The 25,820-nt window shown below is 25.2% G+C and overlaps 3 protein-coding genes across 3 annotated transcripts; 1 reads left to right on the top strand and 2 right to left on the bottom strand.

Moving 5' to 3' along the window:
- Positions 1-8,145: 8,145 nt before the first annotated feature.
- OCT59_025640 (uncharacterized protein) lies at positions 8,146-11,069 on the bottom strand (the record flags this gene model as incomplete). The annotated part of the gene is made up of 9 exons (XM_066139948.1): positions 8,146-8,322; positions 8,394-8,660; positions 8,740-8,874; positions 8,981-9,171; positions 9,242-9,348; positions 9,435-9,941; positions 10,041-10,160; positions 10,237-10,434; positions 10,540-11,069. The coding sequence occupies 9 exons, from the start codon at positions 11,067-11,069 to the stop codon at positions 8,146-8,148; spliced, it is 2,232 nt and encodes a 743-aa protein (XP_065992220.1).
- A 4,990-nt stretch (positions 11,070-16,059) lies between these two features.
- On the bottom strand, positions 16,060-16,556 carry OCT59_025639 (uncharacterized protein; the record flags this gene model as incomplete). Its single annotated transcript, XM_025309760.2, has 2 exons — positions 16,060-16,091; positions 16,268-16,556. The coding sequence occupies 2 exons, from the start codon at positions 16,554-16,556 to the stop codon at positions 16,060-16,062; spliced, it is 321 nt and encodes a 106-aa protein (XP_025189645.2).
- Positions 16,557-16,975: 419 nt separating this feature from the next.
- Positions 16,976-18,960, top strand: OCT59_025638 (uncharacterized protein; the record flags this gene model as incomplete). The annotated part of the gene is made up of 2 exons (XM_066139939.1): positions 16,976-18,527; positions 18,689-18,960. The coding sequence occupies 2 exons, from the start codon at positions 16,976-16,978 to the stop codon at positions 18,958-18,960; spliced, it is 1,824 nt and encodes a 607-aa protein (XP_065992219.1).
- Positions 18,961-25,820: the final 6,860 nt, after the last annotated feature.

The following is a 25,820-nucleotide window of genomic DNA, read 5'->3' as shown; positions in this document are numbered from 1 at the left end:
TGAAACAAAACCAAGCGTAAATTCAACAATAAAATATACTATATTATACTCACAATATACTATAAAACACTTACTATTGTGTAAATGGCAGGGGATAAATCAATTATCTCCTGGCTAATTGGAATAGTAAAATTTTACTTAGAATCGGAACATGATCGGCCTTTGGCCGATCATTTATCCAATCCTAGTAAAATTTTACTTATTCCTAATTAGCCAGGAGATAAGTAATACGTATATGTAAATAATGAAATAACAAAGCAAAGCCATTTTTACTGGGCTAGTATCATAGTGTGTTTATTATTCTAATTGATGAAAAAACAAATACTTTTATATCCTTTTGGAGATAAATTCAGAAGGAGCAATAAAATAACAGTATATTTTTTTTAATATATATGACTATATTGACTTTTGGTTATTGATGCTGAAATATTGATGGATAAACAAATAGAAAAGGAATATGCTGTTTAAAAGAAGTAACTTTCCAATTATATTAAAAAAGTATGTCCGTTTAAGCTAAAATCTTTGGTTTTACTTGAATATTTATTTAGTTTGAAATTTCAATCATAACTTAACATCAAAATTTGTTTTATATGATTAATCAGATAATTATTGGATCGAGTTGTGAATCTTTTTTTTTTTAATACTTAATTATATATGCTAAGTATAAATGTTTTTGCGAACATAATCTCTGAACTTGGGAAAATTCCGTACAAAACCTTGACACCAAGGAAGACAAAAATTATTAAAGATTAATTTTCCAAAAAATTCACAAATAATGACTTGCTTTGCTTTCTTTTAATTAATGTCAAACATTGCGAGCAAGTTTACAATGTTATTATCTATGGTTTCTAGATATACTCAAAGCTAGAGTTTGATTATTAACCTTTTTTTTTAGAACCATTGTATCTTTGGATACGTGGAAACGTTATTAATCAAAAAATATAATCTTTTTCTTCGTTCAGATTCACGTCTTTATAATGGTTTTATTGAACAGGTAATCTGATAGAATTGTTCAAATTATAAAGGAAATTAAATTGGATTACAAATGTATTATATCGAAGAATATATAAATAATAATTATATGGATCAATCTACAGACTCGGCCAAAAATAAAGAATTGTTCCGTTTCACGTCCCTACTTTGAAATAGAAATATCACTGAGCTATTTGCATTATAAGTATAGTAAATAACTACCATAGTACTTTTTTATTTTCTAAAATAAAAACTTTGGTTTAAATTTATTTCTTTTGCCTATAATATTTCAAAGAAATATAAGTATATTATTGATTTTAAAGTTAAGCGAATTTTATTATTTAAATTTTAAAAGATGGTGAACTCTTTTATTACTTTTAGCTCCATATTAATAATAACTTTTTTAATATCATTAGAAATCACCTTAGTTGTAGATTCGTTTTGACCTAATTTCATCTAATTTTATAAAAAAATTTCTGTTACTATACTCTATTTGATAATTTAATAAACACAACAAAAAATTTTATATGAAATTACGCATTAATTTTGTATAATTCCTATCAATTTAAACAACTTAATTCTCAAACTACATATTTTTTTTTGCCTGTACAAAGCATATTCACTTCCAAATTATCTGAATCAGCATCATCTTAATTTTTATCATGATAAACATTTACAAAATAACCATTTACAAAAAGATACTTTTAATGAGAATATTGCTAAATTTTTTATTCTCTAATAATTAAATTTAATTAAGCTAATATATACTGTTGAAGTTAACATATTGGCTTCCGGACTATAGTTTTTCCAGTTTTTTAAGTAAATATCGTAGAAAGGGAACTTGAGTGGGAACTTGACAATTAATATTATATATATACTGTACATATATAAATCTTTTTTAAAATATATTATATAATTTAAAGCATATTAATATGGTCGGTAAATATTTATTTATTACTCTTAATTAGCTTGATAAAGTCCCAGCCTAGGTTAAAATATATATTTTAAATTGAATACCTCATTTCTATAAATTACAGTATCAATATTTTGTATTCTGCCTTGATAAGTATTATCACAATATCAATATTCATAACCAGATAACCTAATCATTAATAAAGAGACACTATGTTTATCTGTAACAAGTGATTAAGTGTATAATAATTTTGATATATGAAATATAACTGCATAATAGGAAATTTTATTATTTTGAAAAAAATGTTATCAATAAATCCACTATTGAAGCTATTATAGTAACTGGTAAGTAGTAATTCACCAATAATACGTCTAAAAAATTGATAATTACTAGAATATTTACATTAATTATTAATTTATTTCTTAATTTTAATCACCATAAAATTAACAATTAATAATATTTTCAATCTTATACTTTATTTATTCAATTACAAACTAATTTTTTTATTTATGTAAAAAAAAATTACATGTACTCTATAATTAGTGTTATACAAAATACAATGACATCAACAAAAGAAAAATAATATCCTAATTATAAAATTGTTAATAGTTAATACTAGGCTTAAGTTTGTTGCTTCTTATCTAATATAAGGAGTTTAGTATCAAATTATAGTTAGAACATGAGTTTTCACAATTGTGTTAACCCTTTTATATTTTATATTCATCACTTTTTTTTTAGATGAAATTTTATAAATTATATTTTATATTTGATGCAGATGCATATTCTAATTTATTTATTTTCATTTTTGTTCGATAACCTACCTATAAAATGATTTGTAATTTAGTAAGAAATAAGTAATAATATTAATTTATAATAGCTTTAGTACAATCAATAATCATACAGTCTAAACAATCAGTATCATCTTTTGAAAGATCTTTTGTAAATTGATTGAGTGATTGAGAAGTATAACAAGCTTGTGGATGAATTGATTGACTATTTCCAGTAGACAAAAAATTTGTTCTTCTATATTCATCTGCTTTTTCAATTTGCTTTTCAATTTCTTCATCATGAGAATAACAAAAATCCTTGAACAATTTTTTTATTTCAATAGCACTTGGTCTCTTATCTGGATCTGGATTCCAACAATTTTTCATTAAATCAATATAAAATTTTAGTGCTTCTTGTTCACTTATTTCAGGTCTAATTCCATTACATATATTTAATGCTAACACACTATCATGAGCACAATTGGCAAAAGGTTGTCTTCCAGTTGCAATATAATACATAATCATACCAAAACTATATACATCTGCTGCTTGATTATATGGCTTTCCTCTTAATACTTCAGGTGCTACAAATGGCATAACTCCATAAATTTTTGTTTTGTCTATATTACTTGCTTCTCACATAATCCCATATCTGAAATATATATATCATTAAAATAATTTCCAGTATTACAATTAAGGTTGTTAACAATTGAAACTAATATATTTCCTGTATGGAGATCACGGTGGACTACTTTATTTCTATGAATTTTTTTAAGACCTTCACCAATTTTACTTAGTACATCCAATTTTTCAGTCCAATAGTAATTTCTAATGATATTATTATTGCAATTATTAAGATTTCCACTATTTGCATATTCAAGTACAATAATATAGTTATTTGTATCTGGATTTTGGGATATCCCATATATTTTGAGAATTCCATCATAATTTACCCCAAAATCATCATCAAAAGAAGAGATATGATTGACAGAGTATGCAATAGAGTATGCATTAGCCTATCAAAAAGTAAAAACAATTAATTATTCGAAAGTATTTAATGAAGTCTAAAAAATAAATTTCATACCTCATTTAAAAATTCATTAGTAATATTTTGTGAATTATATAAGCATTTTAAAGCAACTTCTTTATTACTAATTATCCTATTGTATTCCTTTTTATATTTATCATATTTTAATGGACTATCTTTCCATATTGCTAAATAGACTGTAGAAAATCCGCCTTTACCTATTTCTTTAATACTATTAAGCTGATTATATGGTATCCATTCAACAATTATATTATTACAGTTGTTAATTTTTAATTGCATTTTTTGAATAAAATTGTCAATTTTTTCATTCCCACTAGTCCAATTTACAAAATTTTGTTTTAAGCCATTTATTTGACATGGTTTACACCATTTATTCTTTACTTCTGTATATATTTCGCCACATTCTTTGCAATAACTATTATTAAATACTATAATATAATTTTTTGTATCTGCATTTTGGGATATTCCATATATTGTAGGTTTGTCATTAATAGGATCTGCTTTAGCCTGCTGTTAAATATAAAAGTTGTTAAAATAAAGTACTTTTAAGGAATAAATTGCAAAAATTAGAAGTTTCAAACCTCATTTAGCAAGTCACTAATAACATTTTGAGGATTAGTCAAGCATTTTAAAGTGACTTCCTTATTAGATTCTCTTTCATATTTTATTTCTTTATCATTATATTTTAATGAACCATTCTTCCATATTGCTGTAACAAAGTCGTCTTTGCCTGTTTTTTTAACATTATTGAATTGATTATAAGGTATCCATTCAACAATTATATTATAATGGCTTTCAATTTTCAATTGCATTTCTTGAATGAAATCATCGATTTTATAATTTCCACTAGTCCAGTTTGTAAAATTTTGTTTTAAATTATTTATTTGACATGGTTTACACCATTTTCCCTGTACTTCTGTATATATTTCACCACATTCTTTGCAATAACTATTATTAAGTACTATAATATAATCTTTTGTATCTGGATGTTGAGATATTCCATATATTTTAGGAATATAAGAAATACCATGAATATCATATTCAAATTCATTCACTTCAGTGGAACATGTTTCATCCTGTTTAATGGAATATGTTTCATCCTGTTAATATAAAAAGTTGTTATAATAAAAGTACTTTAATAAGACTAAATTAGGACTCAGAAATATATATACAGTCGACCCCCTATATAGTCACCCCCATATAATCACAACATATAAAATTCCCCTTTATAAGCACACCATATTTTGGCCCAATGTACTAATAAATATATTAGAAAAACCTCCTCTATAGTCACAACATATGACTTTTTTTATAATCACACCCTTTTTTTTCGGTCCCGAGGGGTGTGACTATAAAGGGGGCTGACTGTATAAAGGTTACTAAAAAAATTATGAAAATCTTTCCTTTTTTAGATAATTTTGATAGTACCATTCAGAAATTCATTTCCCATTAGAGTAACCGGCTGACATTATCATAATTCCGGCCCTGAAAAAATGTGTACAGCTCATAGTAAAATTTTTTTCACCACCTGACCCCTATATATTTATTTCTGAGTCCTACTAAATTACAAAAGAAATAGAAGTTTCATACCTCATTTGAAAATTCATTAATAACATTTTGTGAATTGCTCAAGCATTTTAAAGAAACTTCTATATTAGATATTCTTTTATGTTTCCTTTCTTTTTTATCATATTTTAATAAACCATCCTTCCATAGTATTGCTGTAGCAAAACCATCTTTGTTTGTTTTTTTAACATCATTTAATTGGTTGTAAGGTATCCATTCAACAATTATATCATCATATCTTTTAATTTTTAATTGCATTTTTTGAATAAAATTATCAATCTTTTCGTTTCCACTAGTCCAGTTCATGAAATTTTTTTTCAAGTTATTTATTACACATTGTCCACACCATTTATGATCAATATTTGCATATATTTCATCACAACTTTCACATATAATATCATTTTGAGATGACATGATTTAGGACTTTGTTTTTTTTTAAAAAAACAAATAATTGGCCTAATTAAGGAGAAGTTGTCAAAACAATTACACAAATATGCGATGTTTGTTACAAAATTTAAATCAAATTGGAAATCATGTGATAATAATTACGCCATTTTTCTTTAAATGATAACACTATTACCCAATAAATTTGTCATACATTACAAGCAGATCAAAATAAAATAATTTTGGCAAAAATGATCGACATTCTGATCATCAACTCAGTCAAATCCGTTCTTTTAACATATACATATAATAATTACACTGATTATTTTTTAATACTAAACGTCATGATTTTTAATCAACACAAAGCATAGTGAAAGGAGCAAACATAATGAAGGATACAAGGATACATGGCGTAGTGGAAGACGGTTCATTCGATTTCACCGTTGGTTCCACTTCGGTTCCCATTAAGAAAAATGTGAGCTGATTCATAGTTATCATAATTTTGATGATGGCCATATTTTGAACCAGTTTTTGGAACCGGTTCGGTTCACTTCACGCATCTCTTCAGAATCAGCATTACGATATGATTATTTTTGGTCATGCTACACAAAGTTTGAAACTGTGAAACCTAACCCTTCAATTGTAGCCATATGTCTTTGGGTACTGTGTTCATATTTAATTATAACATTTTAAACAATTAAATAATATACTTAAGAATCATTTTTTGAGATGAATGCATAGCATCTGCATAGCATCATATTACTACTTGCTGATGATAATGAAACTGATATGAATAGAGGGTAAAAAAAATTAACATGAAAATCTTGAACATGATTCTTGGCGAAAATTATCTTGAAAACCAGAACTTAATTTCTGGCAACGATTTATAATTGAATTGATCCAATCATAGATTCCGTAGCTTCTGTAGTTTCTTGGAAATGAATCTTAAAAAATTAAACTGGTATTAAAGTTAAGCAATGCAAAATATTAATCATCTAAGCACGCGATAGAATTTATTACGTGATAGTAATACTTTTAATACTTTTTGTATCATTAACTTTTTTGACATTTAACATTTCTTTTTAAATCTATTTTGATATTTAAATATTTATAAAAATTTGTAATTTTAACAATTTGAAGTTTAAAATTTTATTAATAGTACTATAAATATAATATTTTTTAGATCAAATTATAAATATTTGATTAAATATATTTGATATAATTTTTATAATTTTATAAATAAGTGTTCTTAAAATAATGTTTTTTAAATTTGTTTTTAAATTAATATTTTAATCCTTTCTAATTATAAAATGGAAAATAATTAATAAGATAGGATTATTTAAAAGATTATTTACTATAAATTTCTTTATTCTTATAATAATTAAAATTTAATTATTTTTTTTAAAAAACAATAAAACAAGTAATTCAATTTATTATTAATAATAATTATTCAACTTATATTATATAAAAAAAAATAATGATATTTTCATATTACATATTACTTTATATTATAATATGATAAATTAATAATATAAATTATTAATATAAATATTTTTAAAATTTTTTTTTTTGATAATAAAATGAAATTTGAACTTTAAATTTATTTTTTTATTATTTTTTACATATATAGTATTTATAATTTCTTATTATTATATTTGTAAAAATTATATAATTTGTTATAGAGTATATTTTTATTTAAAGTTAATTTTCTTTTTTAATGTATTGCTATATTTAAATTTGTTATTTAATAAAGTAGAGTATTTATTTATCTTAAATCTTAATATTAAAAAAAAAATAGTTTTTAGATACTTTAATAAAAACAATTTAAGTAATTTATAAAAAATAATATAATTTAATATAATTTTTATAATTTATTTTTTGATTTATTTAGAAATAAATTTTTAATTAATTTTTTGGTAATTAATTTTTAAATAAATTTATTAATATAATAATAGTAATTTGCAGGATAATGTATAATTTTCTTTAATCACATTAAACTAAAAATAAATAATATTTAATTGTATAATGATAATTGTAATAAAAATATTAATGCTAGTAACTAATAATGATGATTATATTAGTATTAAGAATAAAAATTGGTTTTTTCTTTTATTTATTATATTATTCAATTTCCTTTATTTATTTATTTATTTTTTTTTTTAAAAACTGTGCATCTTTATTAGGATTTATTTAAAAAGTATCCTATCTAACAGATACGTAGAGTGAGCCCATGTCAAGTACAAACATCCTCTTTTACAAACTCATCAATCCAAACAAAAATACATCATAAAAATAATAAATATACTTTAACTGTTCCCAGATACTAAGCTAATTTTGAACCTAATTACGTAAAAATAAAATTAAAAGTGGACAAAATAATATTCTAAGAAATTTAATTTTCTTTATTACTTGTTATAAGCCAATTATATATACATTTAGCTATATATAATAATCAAAATTTTCAAAATATTTAAATTTCTAGACTATAATCAAACCTAATCACAAAAACCATTATTAATGCTTTGTTCAAGTGCAATTTTTAAATCTTGCCTAAATATTTCAATTTCATTTTCTTCATAATTATCTGAAAGCCATATAGTTCGCATACAAGTTTTAGCGTGGGGTATCCTAAGGAGCTGCTGCTCCTTGCTTCCACTATTTTTCCATTTAATCTAAATAAACAAAATTATTACAATTAGCTTTTATTTATTTATAAAGTAATTAAAAATTATAAAATATTTACTTGAATTTTTTGATGATCAGGAAGTGGAATAGATATTCTTCCACATATAAATCTTAAAACATTTTTTCGATCTAAAGGTATTTTAAGACTTCTTAAATAATCAAAGAATACCAAGTAACATGTTTCTCTCATCACTTTCCCTTCAATTCTTTTAATGTTCATCTTAGTATCAAATTGTTCTAAGAGATCACTCTCCGATATAACCACTTTATAAAGTTTTTTCTTAAAGTCGTTCCATGTGATATCGAAAATGTTCATCTTGATTATCTTTTATTAATTAAAGTTTTTTAAATTAATAATTTATTATTTTAATTTAATTTAAAAGATAAATATATAAATTACATACCTCAACTATTTTAAAAACGTCAAACCCTTTCTTTAAATCATTTAATTGAGAAATTCTTGAGTCTTCAATTTCAAATTTGGCTATAAATTGAGCTATATCCATCTTGTTATTAGTTGATGATAATAAATTTGCTTCCTGTATAATATATTATATTATTAAGATACATAATTTAATAATCACATATTAAAATTGTAAATATTATTTACCTGTAATTCATGTTGAATAGCCCATTCCCCTAAACCTCTATCATTCCCAGTTTTAATTCTTCTTCGTAATCAAGTATTTTTTCAATTATTTTATAAACATTTGGTTGTAAATTTTCAATAACTTGAATATAATCTATTTCCATTTCAAATATAAATTTAAAATGAAAATTGTCAATCCAGTGAGGCCATGCACCATCATGAATTAAGCACCAGAATAATAATTTTCCTATAAGTTTAAGTGTTTTTTTATAAATGGTAAGGGGATTAGCTATAACAAGATATATATGTTTCATGACTTGTATCAAATAACTTCGTATTTCCACAATCTCCAAATTTATAATCTTTGATTTGGTCCCAAAACTTTTGTATTACATGTAAAAAAACTCCTCCGGCATCAGCAACCCTATTACATTAGTTTTTAAGCAAAAAATTAAATTTCTTTTTTTGTAAAATTAAAGATTATAAATTTATATTAAATTAAAAATTTACCTTTCACTAGTTACAGAAATAAATGGCTTTTTTAATAAATCAACATCAGTTGTATGTTTGATCCAATCCATTATATTATCAACAACATCTATCGTATTTTCTATTTTAATCATATTCATTCCAGATATACAGTTATCTACTTGTAATTGTGTTAAAATTTCTTGAATGAAATTATCTACATTTTTATTTTTATTTTTATAAAAATCAGACGAATCTATTTCAGTAATTTCTACAAGGGATTCATCTGATCTAATTGTTGATCCAGAAGTTCGTCCAGTAGATCTTAATAAAGGTGTATTAATTGGATTAGTTGAATCCAAAATTGTTAATGTTGATGTTGCTGATTCTGATGCTGTTGCAGCTGATGAATCATTAATGTAAGATGTTGATATTTCTGTTGTAGCTGTTGATGTTGTTGCAGATGATGAATTATAAGATAATGGAATCATGTGTGACATATTAGCATCCACTCCAGTTCTACTGGTATGTCTTAAAGTCTGTTGCATTCTAAATTAATTTATAAAAATTATTAACCAAAGAATATTGAAATTAATGCAAGACTTCTCAAAAAAAAAAAAAAAAAAAAAATTATAATTATTAAACAACCTTAAAGAATCATCATCTACTTCGATATCTACCCATTCTAATTGAGTATCTTCTTCTTGAGGTAATTGAATTGGTAAATACTTTGGCGATAAGTACAATTTAGTTCTATTTACTAATAGTCTGAAATAAATAAAATATTAGATTTTATTAAATTTATAAAATACAGTATGTACATAAAATTGAATTGATTTTTTACCTTTTAATCAATGCAAAATTAAGAGTAACTTCATCAGTTAATACATATTCTACAGTTGTATGGTTTGTAGATGTGGATCTGAACGTCCATTCCCTATCTGCTAATGCCGGAAAATTACTTTCAATTTTTTGTATGATATTATCTGTTTCCTTGAATGTTATATCTTTAATTAAACCAGCATCACGAATTTTTTCGTATCTTATATAAAAATTAGTTAAAAATTTTAATATAATTGTAATTAATAATAATTAAAAAAAAAAATAAAAAAAAAATAAAAAATAAATAATTAATAAAACTTTTTACCTTGGCTGTATTATTGTTGGCATTTTAAGTTGAGGACCAACATCAGGTAAAACAATAACTGTAACACACATTTCTTTAATTTTAGGTTTAATTTCCACATGTTTTCTTCTTTTATTTCGATTCATTTGTAAGGACAGATCAAACAATTGGTTATTGTTAACTAAACGACTTTGAGCAAAAGTTTTGCTTAATTCATTTGCTATGGACTGTTCTTCAAGTGCTCGTCCAGCTAACAACTGATTTAATACAGAATTAGTAGATAGGGATGTATCAGTCTCTTGATTATCAAAAGTTTGGGTAATATTAGAATTATTAGACTGAGTATATAATTCATCTAAAGTAGAAACCCTTTGCCTATTGCTTAATAATCTATTTTCTTCTTTATCTTCGTGATAACCATAGTGGTGATTACAAACTTCACAAGTTTTTCCATTATTAAGTGCTATAAATCTCTGACATCCACATCGTTCACTACTTTCTATAGCACAGCATTTTCCATAATCTCTATTGTTTTGAGAGCTATTAAACATGATGAATATTTATTTTCAAGCAATGTATATGTAAGAAAAAATAACTGATATAGTATTTTAAATTTTGAGAAATTTTGTCGCAAGAAAAATTTTTTCTTGTATTACATTCGCGTTTGTTTGTGATAATCAGGTTTTTATTAAAAATGGTTAAGGAAAGAAATAAAATTACATCATAAAGTCTACATTATTTGTCAAGCAAGGATAAAAAAAAAGATATCAAAAGAACAGGACAAAAATATCAAGCAGGTGCAGATAAAAAGGTATCAACAGATAGACAAAAATATCAAGCAGGTGCAGAAAAAAAAATATCAAGCATGCATAGATAAAAAATATCAAGTATGTACAGACCAAATATCAAGCATAGACACAAAAAACATCAAGCACAGACAGTTAAAATATCAAGCATGCGACAGATAAACATCAAGCATGAACAGATAAAAACATCAAGCACGTACAGATAAAACGTCAAGCACATACAGATAAACATCAAGCATGTGATAGATAAACATCAAGATGAACAGATAAAACATCAAGCACGTGATAGATAAACATCAAGCATGAACAGATGAAAATGTCAAGCATGTACAAATAAAACATCAAGCACGGATTGACAAAATATGAAACATGGACGGATAAAATATCAAATACAGACAAATGAATATCAAGCATAAACAGGTAAAATGTCAAACACAGGGTGACATTTTATCTAGCCATGCTTGATATTTTATCGCACAATGTCTGATAATTTTGTCTAACTCGGCTTGCCATAGGTTTCAGGTTTGAGTTGGCGTATTTTGAAAGGACCCCGAAATATATATGTAGAGGTCAGGTCCAGAAGTGGTCCAAAATACACATTCTTTCAGGGCCGGAATTACGATAATTTCAGCCATTATCTAAATTAGGAAATATTATTTTGGCTGGGATTATCCATAAAAGGAATGATCTACATGATTTTTTGACTCATTATACGCAAACTCTGACCTGATCCTTTTATGTATATTTCGGGGTCCTATTTTGAACTAAAAAAGTCATGAAAATCTTTCTTTTTTTAGATAATTTTTGATAATGCCAGTCAGACTTTATTTCCTATTATAGTAACCAACTGGCATTATCATAATTCCGGCCCTGAAAAAATGCGTACAGCTTATAGTAAACCCCTATATATATATTTCTGGGTCCTGATCAAATTGAGTTTATTTAACAAAATGTGGTTATTAGGTAGCGCGTATAATTACAAATATTTGTTGTTTAAATACATACTAACAGCATTTTTATAGCGTAAATAAACTTTTTATAATAAAGTAGCATGGCGCAGCCAAACTGCAAGCATAAAAAATGTCACGAAATGGCCGGCATTATGTACGTAATTTGATTGAAATTAAGTATGGCACAGTTAGTGCGTGATGAATAGATTTTGTACCTCAAATAAATATAAGGAGTGATGAAAAAAGACACGTGTGAAAATCAGTTTTTCAAAATACATGTTTTATATTTATGAAATTTATCAATCCCAAAATTATTAAATCTTTTAAATGGTAAGGTGTAATTTGCTATTTGAAGTATTTGTTTTCCACTCTGAAGAAAACTACGCCAAGTTATAGTAAATTAAGCTCATCAATTGCAGCATCAAAAAAGACTATTTACTTTCAATAAAAGGTATTATATCTATTCATACTGTATTAGACAGATAATAATTAAAAATATAATATAATGGCTTTATAAGAACTTCAAACATCAAAGGTGAAATATTAAATCTTTTAGAAGATAAAGTATTTTAAAATAATTCGATCTAAAATTTAAGGTTATTAAATATAATCTGAATTCTTTATTATTACGTCCTTTGACAACTATGATAATTAATAAGATCGTGGAGGAATTCAAAAAATCACTGGATAAGGTAGTAATAGTAAAATAAGAAAAGTAAAAAGAAATTTAACGTTAAGTAATTTAATACATGGTAAAAAAATATTTTGAGCCAAAAAAAAATAAATTAAAATAAAATAAAAATAAATTGAAATGAAACGAAATAAGTAAATGAAAAATAAAAACAAAATAATCGATTAAATAAGTCACTACTTGAATAATAAAATCTAATTCCAAATCCTAATATTATATATTTTAATGGTATCTATTCCAAGCAAGAAAAAATTGAAAAAAAGGATAACGTGGTAAAAGTCTCATAATCCCATGGTAACGTGATTGAATAATATGAAGTATAAGTGTATAACGGAAAAGAACGAATGTATGGATTAACAAATAAATTTTAAAGAAATTAAACCGTCTATAGAATATTAACATTATCACTACAATATATATTTTATTTTTAAATGAGGGTGGTTTGAGTCAAAGTTGTAAAATACGATTGATCACTTATGTGATTTAATGTTTCTATGAAAATGTCTTCTCCAATGATAACAGAGGTAAGAAAGCTATTATTAATAAGAAATTGATAAGGAATTAATTATACATTGTTTTGAAAAGAAAATACTTAAAGTTTACAGAATAAAGTTTTTTTTTCCAATTATTTATAATTTATTCATGTTATACCAAGATTTTCTGTGTAGAATAAATTTCTAAGAACAATTTCCTCATAGAATTGATAATGCTACATTGCTATATTGGTATAGAAGTAAACAAACGAAATTTATTTTTAGACCTTCTTAATGGAAAATAAAAATAATTCTTTTATATTTATATATATATATATTTTATAGAATTCTATAGAAGTTTCTATACTGATCTAATCCAATTAAGTTATTTTACGGAGAGTGTATAAATTCTGCTAAGCGTCATTTCCTTTTTAGAATGATTTCCTGATGTGTCAGATTTTAACATTTCCTAATATGTAACACAAAGCATGAATCATTTGTCTGTTATTGTATCTTACTAAAATATGGAATAAATGAAATTAATTTGATCTTAATTAAAACCTACTATCCTTTAATAAAAATGTAATAATTGTGGAAAAATATATTCTACCACAAATTATATCATTAAAAGTATAGCGGATAGCAATATATATTTTAATATAAATATTTTTACAAAAAGGGAAACAATGAACAAAATTAGAAATGATTTGATCGATGAATGACAAAGCTGGCCAGACGGAATTAAATGATCGGCATAAAAATTCATTTTTTTTTTTTTTTTTTGGAATAAAGGCGGGATTTAATCATATATTTCTTATATTGAAATGAGTAGTTAACAAGTTAAAAATTTTCTTCTTGGAATCTAATAATTATTATGACCACGTTGATACTACGATGCAATATATATTTATAGAAAGAATTGCAAATTATTTGGAAAATCAATTGATAATATTTCTTTTGGATTTAGGACTTGTTTAATATGTTTTCCTAATTTCTGCTGGATGGGTAATATTATCCTTCTATTCCAATTCTTTAGGATTTGTAATATGACTTAAAATTTTTAATTCGTTTATCTGCCTGTAAAACAAAAAAAATTTCAACAAATTTATTACAGTTATTTGCAAAATAACGGACTACCAATTCATTTTCACTCCAAAGTTTCATACGCAGTCATCATAATTGATCAGTAAGTGCATTCTAACTTATTGTATAATTATTGTATAATAATAGTTACTGCATAAATCACTGCCACTAGTGCAGAAAAAATATTTTGTTGTTAGTAGATAAAATACATATTTCCAAGTTCAAAAGACGAAAATAAAATAATAATAAAACGAAAAATCAAGAAAGAAAGAATTTTTAAATAAAGTAAATTAGTGAACTAATTAGTAAATGATATTAAAGGACCAGGTAATGCTTCTGATGATCTTTTGTACCAATTTTTTACGAAAAAAATAAATTAAAACTATTATACAAAATGTCGAGAAATATAGCCCTATAAGAAATATGTATACGGAAAGGATACGTTTTGTATACACTTTATGTACATTTCTATAGATTCCATATAAAAATTCCGTATATTTAATAAGCAATTCATTTTTGAACATTTTTAAAAAAAGTTAATGTATACGAAATGTATACGGAAAAAATTAATCATACGGAATGTATACGGGATTTTTAAACTTAATGTTTTTAGAAAATAATTTTACAAAAATCTTGTATCATAACATGAGATCACGTGATTGTTTATTGTTTTGTTATAATACATTTTTTTGTTTTTGTTTTTGTTTTTTTTAACAAAGGAAAAATTTATTATAAAAGAAAAATATACAAAATTGAACTAATCTAGTTTAAATACAAGATCGAATAAAAACTAATAAAAAACTTGGTGACTTAAGAATATGTGTTCAAAAGAACTATCTACCATTATGCCTGCTCAAATACTTTCACATGCATAAAATATCCTACCAGTATTCATACATCCTTTGGTGACTAGCTCAAAGATATTTCTCTATAAAAAAAAAAATAAAACTAAAACATAAAACAATTCTAAAACCTAAAAAAATCTAGTATATCCTAAATTAATTCACGTAAAACATCTAAAATTTCTGCTAAGACCTTAGATCATGATGTTTTATGGGACTTATCTTTCTTCTGCTTTTTATGCTTCTCAGATTTTGTCTCTTGTGGTTTCTTTTTAGAATTCTTAGAATTCTTTTGACTTTTATCAGTCTGTCAACTTCCTGAAGTTCTTTTCTGATCCTTGTTGGCATTATTGCCAAATGACCTTGTTCGTTGCATTGGAGGATCATGTCAATTCTAAGACAGGTGCTGTTGCTCCCAATTATATTGATTATCTAATGCTGTATGCATATCAATCCACTTTTCAAAATAACCAATAAGCTTACGATCCCTTTTGCTATCTGTACAATTTTAAAGCTTTTCAAACCATTAATCGCAGTAAGGAATGAATGTGGGTGATGGTCTTTCCATAAGGTTGCTACTGTCATCAAATCTGGAATTTTTTGAATTGTAGCTTGAAACTTCTCACATTGTTTTCTTTCTTTGAGTGTGCACCTTGCTGGAAACCACCGAACTGGTATCCCCCCTAAAACCGTAGTTCAAACTGGACCATCATTACCTTCGAACTGGGCTAGACGAAAGGAAGTTAATTCTATCTTCAAATGAACTGTCTGGTATTTCTTTTGTTGTTTTGTTTGTAATGAAATAGTCTTTCCCACAGAGTTAACTGTTGCAGAATTTCTTCTGGTGTCAAGGATACTGGAATATCATAAACCAATCGCAATATATCTCTAATCCGTGATGTACCATCATCATCTGGTTTATGACCTGTAATAACTTGTTGAATAATATTTTTATTTGACTTCTTTTTTTTATTTGAAGATTTTGTCAAATTAGATGAATTGTCAACTGGTTGTTTTACAAGCTGCAGCTGAGGCGTTACATCCAGTTCAGAAATAGGTTGTACTGTTGAGATTTCCATATCAATATGTTGATCAACATGTGATTGTGATTCAGAGGCATCTGCAATCAACTGATTTATAATTACATCTTGATTAACACCCAATTGATCATTATCATCATCAGTATTTCTCATTATTTCACTAGTGCTTACATCTGTAAGCACATCAGAATCAAAATCTTCAGATTGTGTTTTTTCTTCTTATTTTTTTTAACCTTCTTGCCCTTTTTAGACTTTTCCTCATACTTTCATTATGATACATTTTTTGTTGGCGATAGTATGATTTTGAAGTGGTGATCATCCTGCATGACCTTCCTTATTTATTCACTTTTTCGCTTAATTTGTAGTTTGTCCTCTAATCTTCATGCAGATTTTCATCTTTTTGGGAATGCACCATGTGAACTTCGTAATTGAATCTTATACTATAGCTATATAGCTATTAATAAAAGACAAAACTTCTTCTTCTTTGTATTCAAGACCATTTTTACTGCAGAATTTTTAAAGAAAAAAGTTCAATTTTAAGAGTAAGTTTATTAGGTTTTAACTTGTTCGAGATGTCAGGGTCGCAACCTAGGGTCCACGCTACTTGGTCAAGTACAAGACAGCAACAAGATAAAGAAGTTAACAAAACAGGACAACAGCAAACTCTTCAAGACTTGATACATAAACCAGTCTTCAATATCAATCCTATTATTCAGGATTGGCAACCTGCAAGTTCTCGTAAAACTAAAAGAAAAGATAAAGAAAAACAAGTTGAACAAAAACAACAGAAAAAACAACCTCGTTTGTCTTTTAGGCAACATAAATCTACTGAAAAAACTACTGATGATATGGATATTAGTCAAGATACTTTTGCTCCTTCATCTGAAAGCAGTAGCGCAGCAAAATCCAATACAGATAATCAAGTAATACCAGAAAATCCAGATGCACCAATTGATGGTGAAAAAAATGATGAAATGATCGTTGACAATGGAAAAATTGATAATCAAACAAATGATCAATCTTTTAATAAGGATAATCAGAAAAATGGTGATACTAATGACATAATTAGTGATAATCATTCAGAAATTTTTAATAAGGCTAAACCTATTTTAGTTAAAATCAAAAAAGATTCTATTCCAGGAAACAATATTATTCAAAAAAAGTTTAATTTGAGAAAACAACTAGCTGGAATTAATGTTACTCTGGCCGGAGGAGTTATCTTAAATAAGAAAGAACCTGAATTTATCATTTTACCAATCATGAAAAATGATTATGATAAAATTATTAATCTAGAAATTGATATTATCGATGATGAACAGTTACATGAAAATGGTGAAGATGCAGAATCAAGTACTAATAGTAAGGTTAAGGAAATAATAAAATTTACACCATATCAAAAAACTAAAAAAGTTTTTACTGAAGAAGAAATTAAAGATAGAAATTGCAGAACGATTAAAGTTATAAATATTCCAATTGAAATTCCTAATTATCAAATTAGAGCTGTATTTAACAAATATGGTGAAATAGAAGAAAATGGCTTTTATACCAAAATTAGAAATTTATATATTCAAGCTTTCATTACATATAAAAAAGAAGAAAGTCTACAAAAATTTTACAAAGGCATATGGTCAGAATGGATTGGAAAACATCAAGTACTTATTGTGCCAAAAATTTTGTCAGAAGATGAAATAGAAAAAAGATCAATGTATACAGTTAAATTAACTGGATTACCATGGAATTCAACTGCTTATGATATACATGAAGCTTTAGAAGTTAACAATCCTAAGTATATTTTTATACCACGTAATCCAAATAATAATAAACCATTGAATTATGCAATAGTTTATTATGAAAATGATGAAGATATAGGTATTGCAGCAGAAAGAAATATTATTTTTTGTAATAGAACGCTTCATTGGGGAACTCCAGGTGAAAAATCATGCTATAGATGTAGTTCCTTTGATCATTTAATTAGTAAGTGTGATATTGAACTATCTGCTAAACCACGTGTAATGAATAGAAAGCAAAAGCTTAAGGAGTTTCGTCAAGAAAATAACAAGAAGTTTAAAAAAGGCAGTTATGCAAATGTAACAAAACAAAATTCATTTGAAAAATGTCAGCAAAGTAATAATTCAAATAATTATTCTAAATATAATAATGGAAATATTAATAGATATTGGAATAAAAATATTTCACGTGATAGAAATAATAACGTTAATGAAAAGTCACATGATCAGGAATTTTCACGCAAATTAAACAACTTAATGAGAATTTGAATAAATTAGCTAATGATTTCAAAAAAATCCAACAAGAAAACTATCGTATTAAATCTGAATTTTATAAATATAAAGAAAACAAGTCTACAACAAGTTCAGGAAAAAATATTAAAGTCAATCAAGATAGAAGTATAATCGCCTTACAAAATGAGAATAATAAAAGATCAAGAGTTGATAATGAACAACTTGAAGCCTCAGGATCTTCAGATATAGAAAATAGTTTAAACAAACAACTGAAAATAATGAAATTAATAGATTCGGTGATGCTTTATCAACTATGAGTAAAAATATCTCAAAAATTATGGAATATTTTACTTCTGACAATAATAATGACGTTAATAATTTTCAAGGGGATAAAATTATTGACAATAATGAATCCCATGAGGATTAAATACTCCTTTAAATATTATCTTTAATGATGAACAATAAAAAAACACATTCTTTTAAGAAAAAACATTATAATAATCCTTCCCCTGTTAATCAAAAATCACGTTCAAATTTAAATAATCAACAAATTTATCGTTCGAAAACACGTCAACAACTCAATTTATCAGATATAATTAAAATAGCTTCATTGAATATTAAAGGTATAACTGATGTTAAAAAACAATTCTTAATTGATATATTAGGTGAATATAATATAACTATTTTGGGTCTATCAGAAACTAATATATCGAACAAAATGGCAAAACATTCTTTTAATTTTTATAGAAATAATTATGTTACTTATTTTGCAAATGAGGAAACTAATTATAGGGGAAATGGTATAGGTCTTATTATTAAGAAAAATTATGCATGGCATATAGTCAATTATAATAGCTTCAAAGAAAGAATTATATATGTTGATTTTATTTTTAGTGGAAATAAAAAAATGAGAATCATTAATTATTATGGAAAATCTGGACGAGTTACTTTAAACAATTTTAATCAAGAAGTTAAAATTTATTTTGATAAAATCAAAGAATTGGTTAGAGAAAGTAAAGCACAAAATGCAGAAATTATTCTTCTTGGTAATTTTAATCTTCATTATGAAAAATATCTGTAATAATCGTAAAATGAAAAAAGAACATAAACATTTTGAATGGATTGAAAATGAACAAAATTTTTATGATCCTTTATATATCATGTTCGATAATTTATCACAACATTCCTTAAATACTTTCTATCCTTTTAATACAAATCAAAATCCTTCTAGAATAGATTACATTTGGGTAACAGAAAATTTATTTTCAGAAACACAAGAATGCAAAATTATTAATACAACAACAATTAATACTGATCATAGAATGTTAGTGTATTCAATATGGTCAGAAGATTTGATTGGAAATATTGCTAATATCAAACGGAAGGAAGGATTTAAAGAAGTTTATAAGTATGATAAAATGGATGGAGAGCAATGGGAATTATTTCAGAATGATCTTAATAAATACATTTCAAATTCAGAAATTTTAAAATTTAATTTTAACAATAAAAATAATATTAATCATATATGGAATAAGATCAAAAAAGGTCTTATTCAAGCTAGTAAAAATTGTATTCCAATAGAAAAAATCAAATTAACTAAAAGTCAAGTCAACCCAATGAAAATATCTAATGCATATAAAGTAATGAAATTTTTAATAAATTTCAGACGTTCAATTAAAGATTCAAGAAAAAGAAATCATGTGTCGGCTCCAAGTTGAATACCAAATCCCATAGGTTAGTTTCAAAATTTTTTTTTCGAAACTATTAAAAAAATGTTAATAAACATTTTTTTTATTTTATTGTAGGAAAATGGTTCTGAAGTTGGAAACCGATCCCAAAAAGAAAGTTTCAATTTGAAACTTTTCTTTTTTTATTTTATTATAGGAAAATCGGTTCCAAAGTTGGAAACCGGAATCCCAAAGTTTCAAAGTTTTTTTTTTAAAACTTTGAAATGTTTTTTAAAAAAAACGTTACTTTAACATTTTTTTTATTTCTTTTGTAGGGAATCAGTTCCGACTTGGATACCGAATCCCATAGGTTAGTTTTGAATAATTTTTTTGAAACTATTAAAAAAAACATTATTTAACGTTTTTTTATTTCTTTTGTAGGAAATCAGTTCTGACTTGGGTACTGAGTCCCATAGGTTAGTTTCAAATAATTTTTTCAAAACTATTAAAAAAACGTTATTTTAACGCGCTTTAAATACCATTTTTTTTCTTTTTTTTTAGGAAAATCAGTTCCGATTTGGATACCAGAATCCTGATGTTTCGAAGTTTTGTTACTTTGTTACTTCAAAACTACAAAATTTAAAAAAAAAACATTTTTTAATATTTTTTTCTCTTTTTGTAGAAAAATCGGTTCCGATTTGGATACTAGAATTCCAAAGTTTTAACTTTGAAACTTTAATTGCATATCTGTATGTGTATGCAAAAATTTATCAGAACATTTGTTCTGATTTTTTAATTTTACCTTATATCATGGAATTTACTGAATTATTTATATTTTCCATGAATAGTGTAGTTTTTTCTTATTGTATCAGATAGATCACATGATCCGATAAGTCGTATAGGACCCCCGGAAAATACTTATATAGGTAAGGTCCCAAAAATATTTTTATTAGTAGCTCTAAGCATAGGTTTTTACTATGATCGCTAAGCATTGTTGATATCTAACTTTAAAAATTATATAAAAATAAGCAAATCAATCTTCTAACCTAATTGAATTTTTATTATAACACATATAATTTATAAAATATATTTATTAATTAATATATTTTATTAAATCCAATTTTAAATATGTTGTGAAGCTAAACTAAACATAATATACAAGTAGATTAACAATATTCAATTAATAATGTTAATAAACAATAAAAGAAAAATTCGAAATTAATACTATTACAAAAAATGTAACTTTCTCCATAAGTATTATACTTACACCCATAAAAATTAATATGTGGTAGTTTCGACCTTGCTGAACAATTATCAATTAATTTAGAAAGTCGATTTCATTTGACCAAAGAGGTGTAATTACGCTCTGAAGTTGTAAACAAAGAAATGAAAAATTCAGAAGTTAGTACCGTTATGAAAAATGCACTTTTTTCCATAAGTATTATACCCACACTCATGAAAATTAATATATAAGTAGTTTCGACCTTGCTGAACAACTTCAATTAATTTAGAAAGTTGAATTCATTTGACTGAAGTGGTGTAATTACGCTCTGAAATTATAAACGAAAAAGTGAAAAATTTAAATGTTATTACCGTTAAAAAAAATATGCTTTTCTATATAAATATCATATTTAGCCATATGAAAATTAAAATACAAGTAGATTTAACTTGCTGAACAAACTTACTTAAGCATAAAAGATAATTTGATATAACCAAAGTGGTGAGTAGTGAAATTATATTTTAAAGTAAAACATATTTATGATAGTAATTTTATCTAACAAAATAAACATGTATAATATAGTAATTTTATATTAAAAATAATACGAGTTTAATAAAAATTAAAAAGATACTATTGACAGATAATTAATAAAACATTGAAAAAAAAAATGAAATTTCATCAAAAAAAAATTTTTGTTTATGTATTTATATAAAATTGTGAAATGTAGTACAAAATTAACACTTACCGTTAGTGAAAATAAAATAAAAATTAATTATAAATTCAATATATAATATTTTAAAAAGTTATATAAATATGAAAAATAAGCAACTAAAAACTCTTAGTATTTTAAAATAATACCAAAAATATGCAATTTAATTATCTTACATAGTATAAAATTTTCTTAAAATTAAGCATTATAAAATTCTTACATCATAAAACTTTACTATGTTGGCTAAGCACCTTGGTACCTTACATATATAAGCATTTTCTGAGATCCTAGTCTGATGAATAACAGATTATCAGATCATGATCTTTTTTTTTATAAAAAAAAAAAGATTTTTTTTTATTAACCTTTCAGACACAGAACTAACAGAACGTCTCAGAAGGTAATTAAAGAAGGGAAGGGGATTTTTTTTTAAATTAGGAACATTAGTAGACATTACTAATGTTCCAATTCTTTTTTTTATTGTAGCAACCCTCAAGACGCTTTGAAATTGATGAAACATTTTGAAAGGTAAATAAAGGAGGGGGAGGGTGTTTTTTAAAATTAGGAACATTAGTTGATATTACTAATGTTCCATTACTTTTTTTTTTATTGTAGGACTCTTAAGACGCTTCAAAACTGACAAAACATTTTAGAAGGTAAATAAAGAAGGGCAGGATTTTTTTAAATTAGAAACATTAGTAGGCATTACTAACGTTCCATTTTCAAATTTTTTTAGGAACGATCCTGGACTTTAATATGAATTTTGGATCAGTAAGCTTAACTTTTGAAACTTTATTTTTTTTTAAAAAATAATATATTTAATTTTATTTTCTTTGTTTTTTAGGTACATCAGCTCTGATCTTTGAATTTGAACTTTAGATCGGTAATGGTAAGTTTTGAAGAGCTTAGCTTCAAAACTTTTTTAAATATTTTTTAACTTTTTTTTTCTTTGTTTTTTAGGTACTATCAGTTCCCTTGGATTTGAATTAGTAACGGTAAATTTTGAAAAGTTTCGTTTTGAACCTTTTTTTTAATATTTAAAAAAAATACTATTTAATTTTTTTTTCTGTTTTTTTAGGCACTATCAGCTATTGATTCCGATTTTTAGAATTGGATCGGTAACAGTAAGTTTTGAAAAGTTTTGCTTCAGAACTTTTTTTTTAATTAAAAAAATATTTATTTTTTTTTTGTTTTTTTTTAGATACCATTGTCTCCGATCTTAGACTTGGATTTGGATCAGTGAGTTTTGAAAAGTTTCATTTTGAAACTTTTTTTACCAGATCCTAGAAAAGTTTTGAAAGTATAAGAATATGATAATATTAGTAATTTATATATGGAATTATTAAATAATGTACTGATTTTGTAATTATCGCTATTTTCAAATTAGTGCGACCTCCTGCATGTCACCCCTAAGGAAATTGGTTTTCGCAAATGTGGAAACCCCAGAATTTTTCTGAATAACTTTGTAGAAAAGGTCTGATTGCTAGTGATTTCTGGAGGAAATCTCAGGAAATTTTCAATTATTCAAATAGTTTGCTTATAAGTGAGTGATAAAACTTTGTGTAATGTAAACACTTTTTTATAAGCAAACTACCTTTACAACTGAGAATTTTGCAAGATTTCCCCTGGAAATCGCTAATAATTGATCCTTTCCTACGTAGTTATTCAGGATAGGGATTGGAATCGATTCCCATTATTAGAATCGATTCTAAAATCGATTAATCGCGATTAATCATTTCGCAAATACCGATTTTTTTTTATACTATTTATAATAGGTGTGTTTAAACACATATCACGTGATTACAAAATTACAGTGATCGACGAACAAATTTTCCTTTTTTGGAAATTTGTACAACCTTGTGCGATAGCAACTTGAATTTTATTGGGAGATAAAATTTCCTTTTTAGGAAGTTTGTGTTCCGTCACGTGATTCGCAGGCGGAATTATGAATTTGGCCAAAATTAACTATTATGAACAAATAATAATTTACGGTCAAATTAACGAAACTGCGCCACAATAAGTAGATTCGATTTTTATTCGAGATTCGATTTAAAATCGATTCTTATCGATTTTCGATAGTTTCGATTTTAATCGAATCTTTTCCGATCCCTAATTCAGGAAAATTCCAGGTTTTCACAAATTTTTGGAAATCGATTTCCTTAGGGGTGACATGTGGGGTCACACTAATTTGAAAACAGCGATAATTTTAATATTTTAATGTAAATTCTAAATAATTTTAAAATAAAAATGCATTGTTATAAATTAATCGAAAAGTAATCAATCAGTACACTGACATTTAATTAAAAAGTTATCAATCGGTATACTGATATGTCAAATAGTAAATATCTTATTGGTAACTATTAATACCTGATTGTTTTCTATTGAATATCCTGATTGGTACCCGAGTATCTTCCTTTGCGCCATCTTTAGCAGCAATCAGGTTTACCGATTGATAAAAATTTTTAAAAAAATAGGAACCAATCGGGTGGAATTTGGTCACCTGATTGGTTCCCAATTTGACATCGTTCGACTTGTGGATACTAAGGATTTTTTTTATTTTTATATTTGATTTAATAATTTAGTAAAATATTATTAAAATCAAATTCATATAAATGCAACTAATATTAATAATTGTAATTTAAGCAGTAAGCTGTAAGTTTATTAACCAAATTGTGTAAATTCTATGCTTAAATTATGTAATTTCTGTGATCAAATCAATATAAATTCAGCATAAATTATGGTCAAATCATGCAAATGATACATTTTTGTGATATGGAATTGTGCATTTTTCCATATCCCCTATATAGATTAGAAACATTATTTTTAAGAAAAAATTGTATAAAACCTTATTAAAAACATGATTTTTTATAGGGTCTAATTATATAAAATTTTATTATTTGGTAATATTTTACATACAATTCAATTTATTTATATCAAAAAATTTTTTTAATTATAAATGTTATGTTTGGGGATAAAGTCCTCTGGCAAATTGCATATTCTAGTTTTTTATATAAACCCTTACTTTGATGAGTTTGATCTCCCTTCCTTCTCTTTTCTTTTATCTTATTTTTGTTATTTTTTCTAAATTTTTCTTCTTTTTTCGTCACCTCTCTTTTAAAAAAAAATTTTTTTTAACTTTCGTAACTTCGTTATCCTCTTTTTAAAAAAATATTTTTTTTTTGATTTATTCTTTATTCCCCTTTCTTTTTTATTTATATTTATCCCTTTTTTTATTTCATAGTCCAGCAGATTTTTTTTTTGTGAGAAAATTCAGTTTCTTTTTTCTTTTTTGTAGGATTGTTCAGGATTTATTTTTTTTTTAGGTCAGTTCAAATTTTCTTTTCTTTTTTTTTTTTTTTTTGTAAGTTAGGTTCAGATTCTTTTCTTTTTGTAGGTTGTTTCAGTTTTGTTGCTTCAGAGTCTTCTTTTTTTGTAGGTCAGTTTTGGATTTATTTTGTTGTTTTGGTATAATTCTTTTCATTTATGTAGGTCAGACATTCTGGAGTTCTCTTTCTTTTTTTGTAGGAATGCTGTGACCTTTGGTAACTTGGACGATATCAGATACTATATGAAGGGGGTTTTGTT

Source organism: Rhizophagus irregularis, chromosome 5 (genome assembly GCF_026210795.1).
Source record: "Rhizophagus irregularis chromosome 5, complete sequence".
NCBI classification, from domain to species: Eukaryota; Fungi; Glomeromycota; class Glomeromycetes; order Glomerales; family Glomeraceae; genus Rhizophagus; species Rhizophagus irregularis.
This window is presented reverse-complemented; position numbering and strand designations above follow the sequence as displayed.